This window comes from Panthera pardus, unplaced genomic scaffold, assembly GCF_024362965.1.
Source record: "Panthera pardus isolate Hobbes unplaced genomic scaffold, ASM2436296v1 HiC_scaffold_13, whole genome shotgun sequence".
In the NCBI taxonomy this organism is placed as follows: domain Eukaryota; kingdom Metazoa; phylum Chordata; class Mammalia; order Carnivora; family Felidae; genus Panthera; species Panthera pardus.
This window is the reverse complement of record NW_026526688.1, coordinates 131,925,856-131,940,137: the sequence shown is the minus strand read 5'-3', so window position 1 is coordinate 131,940,137 and position 14,282 is coordinate 131,925,856. Positions and strand designations below refer to the sequence as shown.

The window sequence follows — 14,282 nt, the reverse complement described above, 5'->3', positions numbered from 1 at the left end:
TGTTGGGACTGGAAAACAAAACATTGATGAAAAGAATCTAAAATAGTGTAAGGTTAAAGAAATAGGGCAGATTAAAGGTTAAACCACTGGTAAGAGTGGTATGCATTAAAAATGTAAGATAACAAAGAAAAAAGAAACTAAAGATAGACTATTATTTAGGAAGGTGTTGCTCTTTCTCTTTAAAACTGAAGCCTGTGCACTTCTACTTGAGCATAGATGTTTGTTTAGATACAGAGACTGATAAAATCATATGTTTGCCCTGTTACCATCACACTTGAAGAATCACTTAAAAGACCTAAGAGAAAAGCATCTGTGTAGTGATGGCCTCCATTTCTATAAACACAGCTTATTCAGTGAATGCTAGGTCTGAGGTGGAAGAAGGAAGGGGAGGAGTTGGGTATAGATACTGTTTTACTACCTTTGATTCCACGTCTTGGAAATTTGGTGAATGCAAACCATAGCCCCTTTTTTTCCTTTCTTGTTGTTCACTGGATAGGATTGAATAAGGAATGTTGGGATGTTAGGGTGCATGTGCACCTGTAGGTGACATAATTCTCTCTTTCCCAACAGTTATTCTCAACCTTGGTTGCCCATTGATATCAGCTAGGGGCCTTTTAAAAAACACTGATGCCTCTAGAGATTCTGATTTAATTGGTCTAGAGTGTGACTTGGCCATCAAGATTTTGAAGGCTCTCATGATCCAAAGTTGAGAAAAGTTGATGCTAGGTCAGTTTGTTTTTTCTTTTTGGCCTACATATAATTAGAAGGCACAGAAAATTCATATCCTTTTCTTGAGTCTTTAAGTGATTCTGAGATTATACTTCATTCAGGACATCTGTAGTTTATTGGACATGCGATGAAGAATGAGAAAGTAGTTCCACGTGAAATGTTTTATTGTAAGTATATGTTAGAGTCTCTGTTCAGCCACCACTGTAAATGAGGAAAGTAATTAAAATTTAGATAACACCAGTGGTTTTAAGACTAGGGTGAAGAGGCAGTCTTGCATGTGTGTGTTCAAGTGTCTACTTTGTCTTATGATTTTTCTCTGTGTCATTCAAGATGAATTTGTTCTCTCTTAGATGTCTGTGGCCATTTTAATAAAATAATTATCAAGACCCAGATGATCAAAAACATTGTCAAACGTGTGATTTGTTATATGCCTTTCTCCTTTCCCCTTATTATATAATATCTTACAACTATGGGGGAAGTAACAAAGAAAATTTACTTTGGAAGTTGTATTTTCATGTGTAGGTACAAAGGAGGAAAAAATAATCATGTTATGAATTGATGGATGAATGGTTTAATATAACCTTTTCCCTCTTTTCTAGTGACAGTTATGGAGGGTATAAAGCACTTTCAACTTTTTCTTAGTTCTAGATCAAGAATAGGTTTTGGGTAATATCAGTTGAATAAGATAAATTATAGAAAACAAAAGTGCTTATATTTTTTAAAATCTCACTGAAGAAAGGATGTATAATGCTTGTAGCATTTGGAATTGTCGAGGCCATTATTGACATGTCCTTTTTGGCACCTTCCTTACAAATGTATAACTATATACCTGGAACAAGAAATTAAGAGTCATTACGTTTTCATAGATTATTTGCAATATAGATTATAACTGAACTTTTTAATAATATATTTTGTTGGAGTTGTGTGACTAGTTATGGCAAATGATCAATACCTTAAAAGCCTTGATGTTACAGTGATCCAAAGCAGAGGGGAAAGAAGAAGTGTGGAAAAGCCCTATTGGGTTTGTTTCTCTGGGAAACAGGCTGTGAGACTGAGATTTATGTTTAAACAGTCTTTCAGGGAGTGTGGTAGGAAGGCATCTATTTAGGGATGAAGGAGGCAGCCCTGGGCCTGCAGGGAGAGACTGTGGATCTGTGTAACAGAGGCCTAAGCCAGTCTCCTCGGGAGCTCTGAAGTCAGGATGGCTCTTCAGCCAGTCCTGAGTGGAGGCAAGGAGGCTAAGCCTTTATACTACACCTCTACCTGCCCCTGGACATTAGAGGGATGAAGCAGTGGCCAAGGGCAGTTCTCGGAGTGTAGCCCAGCTGGGAGCTGTTGGGAGCTTACGCTCTCAGCAGCTCAGGGAGTGTAGAGGGGGGTGTGGGCAGCACACCCCAGCTCCTGTGAACACAAGACTGAGAATATATGAGGAGAAAGAGAAAAGATCCAACCTACATAATTTCTCTTTTTTTACTGTTATATTTAATCCTCCAGAATTCTTCCCCTGCTGTTGACTTTAGGACGATGAACCAAGCACATTACACCAGTCTAATAAATGATGAAACCATAGCAGTTTGGAGACAAAAACTCTCAGAACACAACAATGCAAATACAATCAAGTATGTGGCTGCTTGTTTTCATTTTCATTTTTCCAGAGTACGTTGGAATCTTTTAGCTCAGTAATTTCCCCTACTTCCGTATTGAGGTTATGAATGGAGTTTTACATTTTAGGGAATCTTTTTATTGTTTTTGTTTTTCTGGCACGTATTTCTTGAGGATTTGGTGTCCTTAGCCCCAGATAACATAATAATTTTTGCCCCCATTCTCTCAGAGTGTGTCCCTTAACCTTACCTTATTCAGATCTTAAAAATCCTGACTGATGAAGGCATGGGTTGGCTTTTATGTTAAAAAAGCTCAGTATTATGGTTTAACCTCAAGAGTTTCTTCATATGTGGATCCCAAAGCATCCCAAAAGTAAGACAAATGTTAGCTTACCTAACTTGAATAATTTCTAGCATTTTCACATTCAGAATGATTAGTCAAGATGGTAATATAATGCCAAGTTGAGAAAATAAAGTAAAAAGGATTGATGCCTTTTATCCAGCTTATTTTAAAGGAGAAATTTTTTTTGTGCACATTTTTATACATTTTCATTGACTTTCCTTAGTATTTTCATTTTTCTGCCATCTAATATTTGGGAATGAATGAATCATGCTCTGTGTACATTGTACACTGAAATGTGTATATCTTCTTTATGACATAGAGTGTAGTAGGGCAAATGACCAGGGCCCTAAACTTTGGGGTGCACCGGGATCATTGGGAATGCCCTTAAGCAGCTCATGGCGGTCCTCAGAATTTCTCTAACCTTAGGTGGGTCTGATGAGGAATTCAGGCTGGAAGGATGTGGGGGTGAGGGAAGGGGACTAGACTCATCATGAGAGGGGCAGGATGGATTCCGCTTCCCTGGGACCTTGACAGTTTACTAGTTCCCAGTTCTCTCATTTATAAAATGAGGGGATGGAAGAAGTTATCTCTAAAGACCATTCTTGACCCAGAAGTTATTGCAACCCCCTCCTTAACCATGTATTTGTTGTATTCCTTCCCTTTTCTATATACTAGATGAGAGGGTCCAAGACTCTTCACACGCAGTTTCATTCTGGGTCTTCAGACACTAGCTATTTTCCCAGAGCCTCTGTTATCTAGGTAATAGGAATAAACACTCACTTCACTTATTTTCAGTTTCTTTCTCAGATAAGAAACAAAATAGAAGGCAGTGGTTGTTTACTTATTAATTTGCAAAGACAATTTCTGTGTTTGGGAGATAACAGCTCAACATCTCTTTTTTGATTATATTTTGTTTGTGTTGGGAGATGAGCTGGGGAGTATCTTAGTTGATGGCAGAAGGTTGTTCGAGATCATTATCAGGTACAAGAATTGTTCTTTCAGTAGCTTTGGTACTTTTGATCTTAACATGACTTATGGAAAACTTAAGTACTTGTCTATTTTGAGATGTGACACAATGTTTCTCTACAGCAAATGTACGTTTTCCAAGGCTTCATCTGGGTAAGAAAGAGCTGCTATTAATGAAACCCTGGAATAGATGACTAATCTATTATTGAGGCTTGAGTAACCATTTATTTGTAATTATTAAAGGCTTGCCTACCTTTTTCTTTCTGAGCAGTGGTGTTGTTCAGATATTATCTTCTGCAGCCTGTTGGAATGGAAGTTTTCTTGAAAAAAAGTAAGTGATTTAGAATCTTAAAAAAATACCCACATGTGATGCAAATACTTACTCAGCAAAGGCAGTGAAAGACTTCTGTTCTCTTTGATGGTGGTTGGCCTTAATTCACTGATGATGATTTGTGCAAAACTTGGAATGCCTAATAATGATGAATGAGAGGGTGTCAGGAAGGGCAATGCTGATTCATGCCTGGTTGGCAAAGCAGCAGATTAGCATAGAGACTATCTCAGAAAGAGTTGGTGTAATCAATAGTAAGATTTCTCAGGTTTTTCTGAAATGGTATCCCCACATGTGTACTGTATTTGTTCTTAAATTCTTAATTCTTTAATCTCCTGGGTTTCATTGGTTTGCTTTCCCCGTAGATTTTTCTTTTCTCAAAACCAGTGAGCTCAGGGGGTGTTCCAAGGAAGCTTCAGGAGTTCCTTGGACTTAGGTCTAGCCCAGTTCACCAGGAGATTATTCGGGCTGAATTTCCAGGTAGAAAATAGTGTTTCTTTGCTTGGCCTTATCCCTTCTGCAGGTATCCCCCTGAAGAACCTCATGCAGCAGAAGGGTTTTGTCACGGGTTTTGATCTTTGGGGACCCCAATCCTCGACTATCTCTCGATCCTTTTTGTCAGTGACCAGGCAAATGAAATCCCAAGAAGAACTTAGAATTCAGTTCTGTATGTGAATCCCACTTCTTCTCCCACCAAAAAATGATGTCCCTAACTGGGTTGCAAGAGGTCATCTCAGAAACTTTTCTTCTGTTACAGCTAGAGATTGCCAAGTCATTTGTTTGTATCATTAGGGCAGCTGGAATGAGCTCATCCAGTTTATTTCAGCTTTAATATTTAGCTTTTTCCTTTAGGGAAAGTCTTCAGGATTGTGCTGATGTTGGTTTTTTAGAAGTGGTTTTCCACCAGGCTGATTTATCTTCTAAGAGGACATTTGGCAATGTCTGGTGACATTTTTTGGTTGTTGCAATGGGGGGCGGGGGTATACTACTGGCATCTAGTGGGCCAAGACCAAGGATGCTGCTAAGCACCTCACAATCCTGTCCACCCAACAAAGAATTACTTGATCCCAAAAGTCAATAGCACCAAGGTTGAGAAACCTTGTTCTAGAAGGACAGCTTTTATGAAGGTTGGGAATGGCTCTTGGCCAGACTTGTTAGGTTATTCATCCTTAGGATCATGAATTCCATAGAGAGGTGGGTAAAGCCTTAATTTTTTTTAACTGACAACTGTACTATTTCAGGATTTCTGCTTATATAGCTTATGAACAATGCCTCACAGGAAACCGATTGAAGTAAAAGACCACTTTTGCAAAGAATAAATACATTTAGATAAAATGTTTTATTTTTTCTTAATAGCGTGACAGAAAGTACCTCTAAGCATATAGAAGGTTACATATAGGACACCAGAATTAATTTCTGCGTTTGGGGTAGATCTGTTTTTAGAGCAATAACAACAAAGGACCCAACAAACAAAGCCCAGGCATCTCTTGATTTGACCATTTAGGTTTCAATGCATATGTTGTTGTTTTTTTAATGTTAGAAACTCTCTGTTTTTATGAGTTACAGCATTGCTGTCAGATAGTGTTAAAATTATTAGATGTGTCCGTTACCCATCAACAGAAGTCTATTTTGCAAACAGGAAGTTATTTTGTAATTAATAGATTTGGTATATTCAAGAGTGGGAATTTAAAAGAGACATTCTAAGTCTCAAAAAGGCTATGACTTTATATAAAGTTAGGAAAAACGATTAGTTGCTAGGAAGTTAAAAACAGTATCAGTGAAATTAGTCCTTAGGTGTATGTAATTGTATCCCTTGTGTAAGACGTTAACTTTGTATTTGTTGTGGATTTGATTTTTTTAAAAACACTTTATTGAGAAAAGCTTTAAACAAGGAGTTTTGTTCTACCTGCCATTTGTTGATGATTGGGCCAGTTTGCACAGGGGATGTTTTTGCACCTAGGCACAGCATCTCTACATCTAGTTCAGTGTACCATAATTACAGAGAAAGGCAAACACACAAGAGTAAATCATGGAAATAACACTCTGCTTATAAGTTTCAAGATAATCTCAAGTCGAAATGATGACTTGCTTGTACTTTGAATTGAAGGGAAAAAACGCTTGAAAACTTTAAGATCATCTTGGAAAAGGGGTTCCATCCAGAGCTTGATTCTGTTTGGCTTCCTTAAAGTGTAATATTTTTACACAGCTTGTCTGCTGGGTCAAATTTAAATCTGATCGGTATGGATAGACTATTTTGTCTCCCTACTTCTAATTCCCAACAGAGTGTTTGCTTTGTTTTTCTTTTATTAACACACGTTTGAAATTTTTGTTTAGAATTGATGAACATTTTAAAACAAGTCCCAAAATCCCTGGGATTGACCTGAACTCAACGAGGGTGTTATTTGAGAAGTTAATGAGCTCCCAGCACTCCATGATTCTAGAGCAGGTAAGTTCTATACATTTGCAGAATGTATTCTTTTTTTTTATTTTTTTAAATGTTTGTTTATTTTTGAGAGAGCACAAATAGGGGAGGGGCAGAGAAAGGGGGACAGAGGATCTGAAGTGGGCTCTGTGCTGATAGGCTGACAGCATTGAGCCCATCATGGGGCTCAAACTCATGAACCACAAGATCATAACCTGAGCGAAAGTCTGACACTCAACCAACTTGAGCCACCCAAGGCACTCCTGCAGAGTATATTCTTTTTTTTTATTTTTTTTAATGTTTATTTATTTTTGAGAGAGAGAGAGTGTGTGTACATGAATGAGCCGGGGTGGGGCAGAGAGAGAGGGAGACATAGAATCCTAACAGGCTCCAGGCTCTGAGCTGTCAGCACAGAGCCTGACAGGGGACATGAACCCACGAACTGTGAGATCATGACCTGAGCCAAAGTTGGACACTTAACCAACTGAGCCACCCAGGCGCCCTCAGAGTATATTCTTAAAAATGCATTTTTGTATTGCAATAATTCAACTTTAAAGAGAAACAAAAGAGTGTAAGATAAGAAGGCATAAATCTTGTATAAATCTTAATTTTACAATATTCACTTTGGGAATTTGACCTACCTTGAGCTTTCTTTTTAGCTTAAATCTTTTGAAGGAAATGCCCTTCCAGAGAAGTCTGCACAGGTGGAGATGTTTGACTTTTCATTCCATTGGTGTATCTCCTAAGCACCACTAGTGCCTGGCTCATGGTTGATTCTCTGTGCATACCGACTGAGTGGGAGTTGAGAGTCTATCAAATAGCTTATGAATTTAGAGATCAGGTAACTAGATCTCAGCAATGTTTGAATTTCTCAGTATTCTTTTCTCTCATACAGATCTTAAACAGCTTTGAAAGTTGCCTGATTCCTCAGTTGTCAAGTTCACCACCAGATGTTGAAGCCATGAGAATCTATTTAATACTACCTGAGTTCCCCCTGCTCCAGGATTCCAAGTATTACATAACATTGACTATTCCCCTGGCAATGGCCATTCTGCGGTTGGATACAAACCCCAGCAAAGTATTAGGTGAATTTGCTAAAATCAATACCAGTGGTTTTGTATTTTTTCATTGTTGTGACCACTGGCTCTCAGTGGACTGAGATCTGAGAATCTATTTGTCGCCATTTAATATCCTTAACATTCAAACCTTTCTTTCTTTGCTGTTGTCTTCTAACTGGCCATATTTGCAGTATGAGCAAATCGAACCATCATTTAGGTTATTTGAAATGATTCATGCCAGACTCGTCTTGATTTTTAAATATTCACAAAGTTAGATTAACTTTATTTTTTCACCTCCTACATTTGCTAGTAGTTAATAGTGCCTCAAGAATTAGTGTCTATCTGTTGCTCTTTCTCCTATACCTAATTTAGGGGGTGGGAGTGAAATGAGTAGTTTGGTGTGATGCACAGGTCTCCAAAAGAGGAGAGGAAGAAAATGACCTAGTGGAGACTTACCAAATGTTTGTTCTGTTTTTCTTTTTTAGGACAGTTGAGTCCACACTGATTTTTGCAGGCTACGGACACTTTGCTGAGATAAGAACCTTCCGTTCCTCAGTGAATTGGAGAGTGTCTCATGGAAGTAGCGCCTGAGATGTTTTTATTAATCAAGTGCAGAAAGTCTGTCACCTGGGTTTTTCCCCTTTTTTTTTTCCTGGTAAATTTTTTAGGTGTTCATTGCAACTCAGTAACTTCTGTGTTCCAAATGGACTAGGATGTTACTTGAGTGTGTCTCCCCATAAGTAAAGAGACCTGTGTTCCTGAGGATGGAATACTGGCTTTTCCATACTGCTTCTACCTTTGCAGAAGATATAAAAACAAAGAATAATGGAAGCACTAGTAATATGTTAGTCCTTAATTTTGTTTTTTTAAGACCAAAGCCCTTCGTGGCCTATCTTTTCAGGTGTTCTAATAGGCTATGAAGTAGAGAGATGGCAATCTCTGAAGGAATTTTACCTGACGTTTAGGGTTTTTTTTAATTTTAATTTTAATTTTTTCAGGTAGGACAGTACAAAGAGATCAGAGTTGTTTAGTTTTACACTTGTTTTTAACTTCTAATGAAAGAAATTTAAATTTAAAAGAATATCTCAGAGTGTGGAAAACTCTGTAGGTACCTATTCACACAAATTCACGATTATCAATATTTGGCCCTTTTTGTTTTCTATGTTCCCCTTACCACCACCTTTTTACTTTTGGTGAAATATTTTTTAAAAATCATAGACATCATGTCATCTCATCCTTTAAGTATTTCAGTATGGCTGAATTTATTTCTGACAATGTAGAAACCAATGGTCTAGCCTTCTTGTCTGGTTATGAGAAAGCACAGTTTGGGGAGAAACAGAAACAGTAGTTTTACAACTAATGAAACCTCTTGATGGGAAGGCATGGCTTCCATACTGCTCCTGCTTCTGGAGTGTGTCATCCTATGCATCCCTGGTACAGGATGTAGGTGGAGGCAGAGTTGAGGGCAGCAAAGATGATGATATCTGAATGCTCCTGCCTGCAACATGTGCCTTAACATCTTGTCCACATGGATCTTTGGAACTGAATGTTTAGCTTGGCCTTCTGAATGAGTCTTTGAGAAAAAAAAGCAGATCAAGCTTTACAAAAAAAGCTCTAGGGGGTTCTTGTGCTCTCCAGAAATGCTTTAATGGATTCTTTTTAAAGTCAGTTTTGGGAAACTATATTTTAGACTAATGTTTATTTTTTAGCCGGATCAGTTTTTAGCTAGTAGGCAGAAGACATAAATAATTGATCAAAAATACATGCTGAAACATGTCTTTTCTTTCTTTCTAAAGATAACTGGTGGTCTCAGGTATGCCCAAAATATTTCATGAAGCTGGTAAACCTCTATAAAGGTGCAGTCGTGTACCTACTGAGAGGAAGAAAGACATTCTTAATTCCCGTACTGTTTAACAATTATATTACAGCAGCTCTCAAGCTCTTGGAGAAGTTGTATAAGGTGAGTATAGAGAGGATCCAGTGGGGAGAGGGGTGAATAGATGGTAGGCTCAAATGTCCTACTGAGGTAGTCTTTGGAAAGCCATTTTCCAGTTGTTTGGGTTTTAATTGTCCTCATTTGGTTCTTCATCAGGTAAATCTTAAAGTGAAGCATGTTGAATATGATACATTTTACATTCCTGAGATTTCCAATCTTGTGGACATTCAGGAAGACTACCTCATGTGGTTCTTGCATCAAGCAGGCATGGTAAGAATTCATCTAAAGCATATTCTTAAAGCTGTAGTCTTTTCTCAGAGTACAAATGAGGACAAGAAAAGCCCAATCTGAGCTGTACAATTTGTCCTTGACTTTGGTGTTAATGTCACAGGGTTTTGGCTGGCTTTGCATTCTTGAAACTTTTGAAGCGTTTGAGACATCATAAATGGCCAATAAGGAGTCATAAATGGGTGATCAGCCAGAATGGTACAAACTTTAATTAGTTGCCAACATTTTAAAAATCAAGGTATCTAAAGTAGTCACAGTTGTAGAAGCAGAAAGTAGCCTGGTGGTTACTGGGACCTGGGGGAAGGAAAATGGAGAGTTGTTTAATAGGTAGAGAGCTTCAGTTTTGCAAGATGAAAAAGTTCTGGAGATCTGCATAATGTGAATGTAGTTAACACTACTGAGTTGTACACTTAAAAGTGATAAAGATGGCAAACTTTATGTTACGTGTCTCTTACCATAAAAAAGTCAAGATACGTAAAATGAATTTCTAGTTTTTCTTGGAACTTAGAAGATCTGGCAACATGACCTGTCCTCCCAGATGGTACCAGTTGGCTAGAGTTCAATAGTAGCTCTTTAGATGAGGCTTATATGTGCCACAGTCCACACCGTCACTGGATTTTGACATTGAGGAAAGGATCATTTGCTAATTACCATCTTCCAGTAGCTAGCTTACTTCAGTTGTCTTATGTCAGTGCCTGAACCTGGTAGGCCACCTCTGATTTGGGATTATGGGTGTGAAGATGTCACATATCCCCGACCTAGCTCTCAATATATGTTAAATGAGCCATCCAAGGGACTGAAGATTCCTGCCTGTCACCATGGCTCTGCAAGAGCTGCTCAGTTTGATTGCAGACTGGCTTGGGACCTGTGCAAGGCTTTTTAGGACCTCCCATCTGTGGAGTATGTATACATTGGGAGTTAGGTCAGAAAACAGAATGATAATTTGGCCACCATATTTAGTGAAGTCATGTGTAGCAGATACATTTGGTGTGAATCCTGGCCAGTTTAACAGCTACATCACTACATTGAGGCAGTATTTTCCCTGTAGAGTTTTTGGAGGTCAGTAGTGCAGTAGTGGTTTCTAATAACAAGGAGTATAAGGTTTATTTAACTAAGAAAGATTATTTGCTTTGTCAAATAATAGATGATCAGTGCTAGACACAGTAATGTGTTTTTAATAAGCTTTTATTATAACCTTGACCTTGAAAAAACAAAATACTTTTCAATAAAAATGGGTTAGAATCTTCTAAATGGGTTTACATGGGAAATATAACGTGCAGGCTAGCAATGAACTCTTGCTTTCACATGCTAATTTAGAAATTGTAAAAAGAAGCTTTTCTGTTTTATCAACTTGCAAGTAGCTAGTTGTGGCAAAATAAAATGTTAAGAGCTGAAATAAGCTTTATGAATTATTTAGGCTGTTTTGTTTGTAGGTGAGGAAATGGAGGCCCACAGAAGTTCAACAATTTTCCCACCAATTTAGTTAGTTTCATAAAAGCCAATTCTTCTGACTTTGAATCTGCCCTTTCTGTGACTGGATGCTGAATAAAATACTTCTAATGAACCCTAATTCTTTTTGACTCTGAAAAAGAAGTTGCTGGTGTTAGAAATCTGGATTATCATGATTGAAGTCTGTGAATGGAGGTACTTAAGTGGGCAACTTTTACAAATTTTTTTTTGTTTTAATTTTTTTTTAATGTTTATTTATCTTTGAGAAAGAGGGAGCATGTGAGCAGGGGAGGGGCAGAGAGAGAGAGACACACACACACAGAATCTGGAGCAGGCTCCAGGCTTTGCGCTGTCAGCACAGAGCCCAGTGCAGGGCCTAAACTCATGAACTGTGATATCATGACCTGAGCTGAAGTCAGAGGTTTAACCAACTGAGCCACCCAGGCGCCCCTACAACTTTTTTTAAGTTTATTTATTTATTTTGAGTGAGAGAGAGAGAGAGAGAGAGAGAGAGAGAGAACAAGTGGGGGAGGGGTAGAAAGAGGGAGAGACAGAATCCCAAGCAGGCCCCTGCTGTCAGTGCAGAGTCCGATGTGGGGTCAATCTCATAAACCATGAGATCATGACCTGAGCTGAGATCCAGAGTTGGATGCTTAACCAACTGAGCCACCCAGATGCCCCTACAGCTTTTTTACGTTTTTTCTCTTAACATATGATAAGCACATACAGGTCTTGAATACCAGATGCTCATCTCTTCTTTAGTATTGCAGGTAGTTATTACAGAAAGATAGAAAATTAGTAGGTCAAATTATAGTGTGGCCTTTTATGATTTCTGTGGAATTTTCTTTTATTGTATAAGGTATAGTATTATTAGAAATTGAAGTTTAAATTTCTTGCTATCTTGCGTTTTAATCTAGAATGCTAAAGCTTTTTGTACGTAAATTTATTTTATTTCATTAATTTTTTTTTTTTAATTAAGTAGGCTCCATGCCCAACATGGGGCTTAAACTCATGATCCTGGGATCAAGAGTCACATGCTCTACGGACTGAACTAGCCAGGCACCCCTGTTTAGTACATAAATTTATATGCTTTTTAAATTACTTTCATTAAAATTTTTTTAATGTTTATTTTTGAGAGAGAGAGCGAGAGACTGTGACCGGGGGAGAGGCAGAGAAGAGAGGGAGACACAGAATCTGAAGCAGGCTCCAGGCTCTGTCAGCAAAGAGCCCAGTGTGGGGCTTGAACCTGGACTGTGAGATCATGACCTGAAGTCGGATGCTTAATAGACTGAGCCAACCAGGCACCCGTGTTTTATTATTATTATTACTTTTTAATGTTTATTTATTTTTGAGAGAGAGAGACAGACAGACAATGTGTGAGCAGGGGAGGGACAGAGAAAGGGAGACATAGAATCCAAGGCAGGCTCCAGGCTCAGCCATCAGCACAGAGCCCAACACGGGGCTCAAACTCACGAGCTGTGAGATCATGACCTGAAGTCGGTTGCCCAACTGACTGCGCCATCCAGGTGCCCCTTATTATTTTTAAAATATTTTATTTATTTTTGAGAGAGAGAGAGAGCATGAGTGGGGCAGGGGCAGAGAGAGAGAAGAGGAGATAGAGGATCTGAAGTGGGCTCCACACTGACAGCAGTGAGCCCATGTGGGGCTCGAACTCATGAACCACAAGATCATGACCTGAACCAAAGTCAGATGCTCAACTGACTGAGCCACCCAGGTGCCCCTTAAGTTACCTTTAATTGATGGTAATGAATAATAAGTGGATTTTCCCTCACCTTTATTGATGAATACTTGAAAAATAAAATTGTATGTTTTTAAAGTGTACAATGTGATTATTTTTGATATGCATTATGAAATGATTGCCAAGATCAAGTTACTTAACGTATCGATCACATACCTAACTCATTTTGTTTGCTTTTGTGTGTGTGTGTGTGTGTGTGTGTGTGTGGTGAGAATGCTTAAGATCTACTCTCAGCAGATTTCAAGGATGTATAAGTAGACCTTCATACGGGTCTGCTCCTTCTTTTGACCAAATACCCTTTCTTCCTTTGCCTTCTTTAGACCTGGCACTGTGGTCCTCCCCTGGAAGGAGGAGGGTCTTATGGACCGTTAACTCTGGCCTTGGCTCTGGTTCCTAACTGAGGCAGTTCTGTGTTTCTTTCCAGCCAGCCCACCTACCTGAGAGGATGGTGACCTCGCTCTCATTATAACTGCTCTCCTTCTGCAGAAGAGACATGGGCCTACTTCCCCAACTGGGCTCTTCCAGGGGTGAAGGGGTCAGGCAAAGGGTGATGGGAGGGACCAGGCCTGCAGAGGTAGATCTAGAGGTGCCTGGGAGGGCTTGCAGGGAGGGGCAGCAGGGTAGTCAGAGATGTGGAGCCAGGACCTGCAGACAGAGCTCCTGATTGATGTCTGAAATAACTATGCTGTCCTAACAGAAACACCAGTATTGAAGTATTTACAGCTAGGATGCCATAATGCCAGCAACTGTTTTTATAGTCACTGTGGTCACTTCTCTCCCAGTCCTTTTTACAGTTGAAGTGTTCAAAACTTTATCTTGCTTTTATAGGCCAACACATGTTAAAGATCTTTCTTATCCTTGAGAATAAGCAAATAATGCTTAAATAATCTCTTCTGAGAGGAAGATTAGAAAATTCTGAATATTGCCACCAGTTGTAAAATAAACCTGCTTCCTTAGGCTGCTCATACTTTTTTCAGGTACCTAGACTAGAAGATCATTTTGTGGAGTGATGTTTGATGGTATATGGGCTTTTTAAAATTTTAGTGATTTCAGTTCCTAAATACAAAGTAATTAGATATGTAGGGATGAGAATGAAATTAGCCTGGATTATATATGTGTGATTCCATACCTTGTCTCACTGGACTGGAATCATCTCTCCAGTTCGGGTTTCTCAGTCTAGGGAAATGTTCCAAGATCCCTAAAGGAACCTAGTTCTAAAGAATTAACAGGATGGATTTTAATTAAAATTGCTGTTAAATTATTTCATTGAAATACAAACAAACACAAAAGGAGCTAGTTATATACTTCTTATTCAATAGCCTTTAAATAGGTATAGAACCAAACCATATCTTACAAATTAAATAAAAACCTGTAAAATCAAAATGCAGATGAGCCTCATGATT

General features: G+C 38.7%; 1 protein-coding gene across 2 annotated transcripts in view; it reads left to right on the top strand.

Moving 5' to 3' along the window:
- The window catches only part of HERC3 (HECT and RLD domain containing E3 ubiquitin protein ligase 3), a 110,612-nt gene that overhangs the window by 63,447 nt on the left and 32,883 nt on the right, over positions 1 to 14,282 (top strand). For both annotated transcript variants that reach the window (XM_053901397.1, XM_053901398.1), the window contains exons 11-16: positions 2,224 to 2,348; positions 3,911 to 3,970; positions 6,302 to 6,413; positions 7,285 to 7,474; positions 9,244 to 9,407; positions 9,540 to 9,653. In XM_053901397.1, the coding sequence (XP_053757372.1) occupies positions 2,224 to 2,348; positions 3,911 to 3,970; positions 6,302 to 6,413; positions 7,285 to 7,474; positions 9,244 to 9,407; positions 9,540 to 9,653 (765 nt within the window). The remainder of the gene's footprint in view (positions 1 to 2,223; positions 2,349 to 3,910; positions 3,971 to 6,301; positions 6,414 to 7,284; positions 7,475 to 9,243; positions 9,408 to 9,539; positions 9,654 to 14,282) is intronic.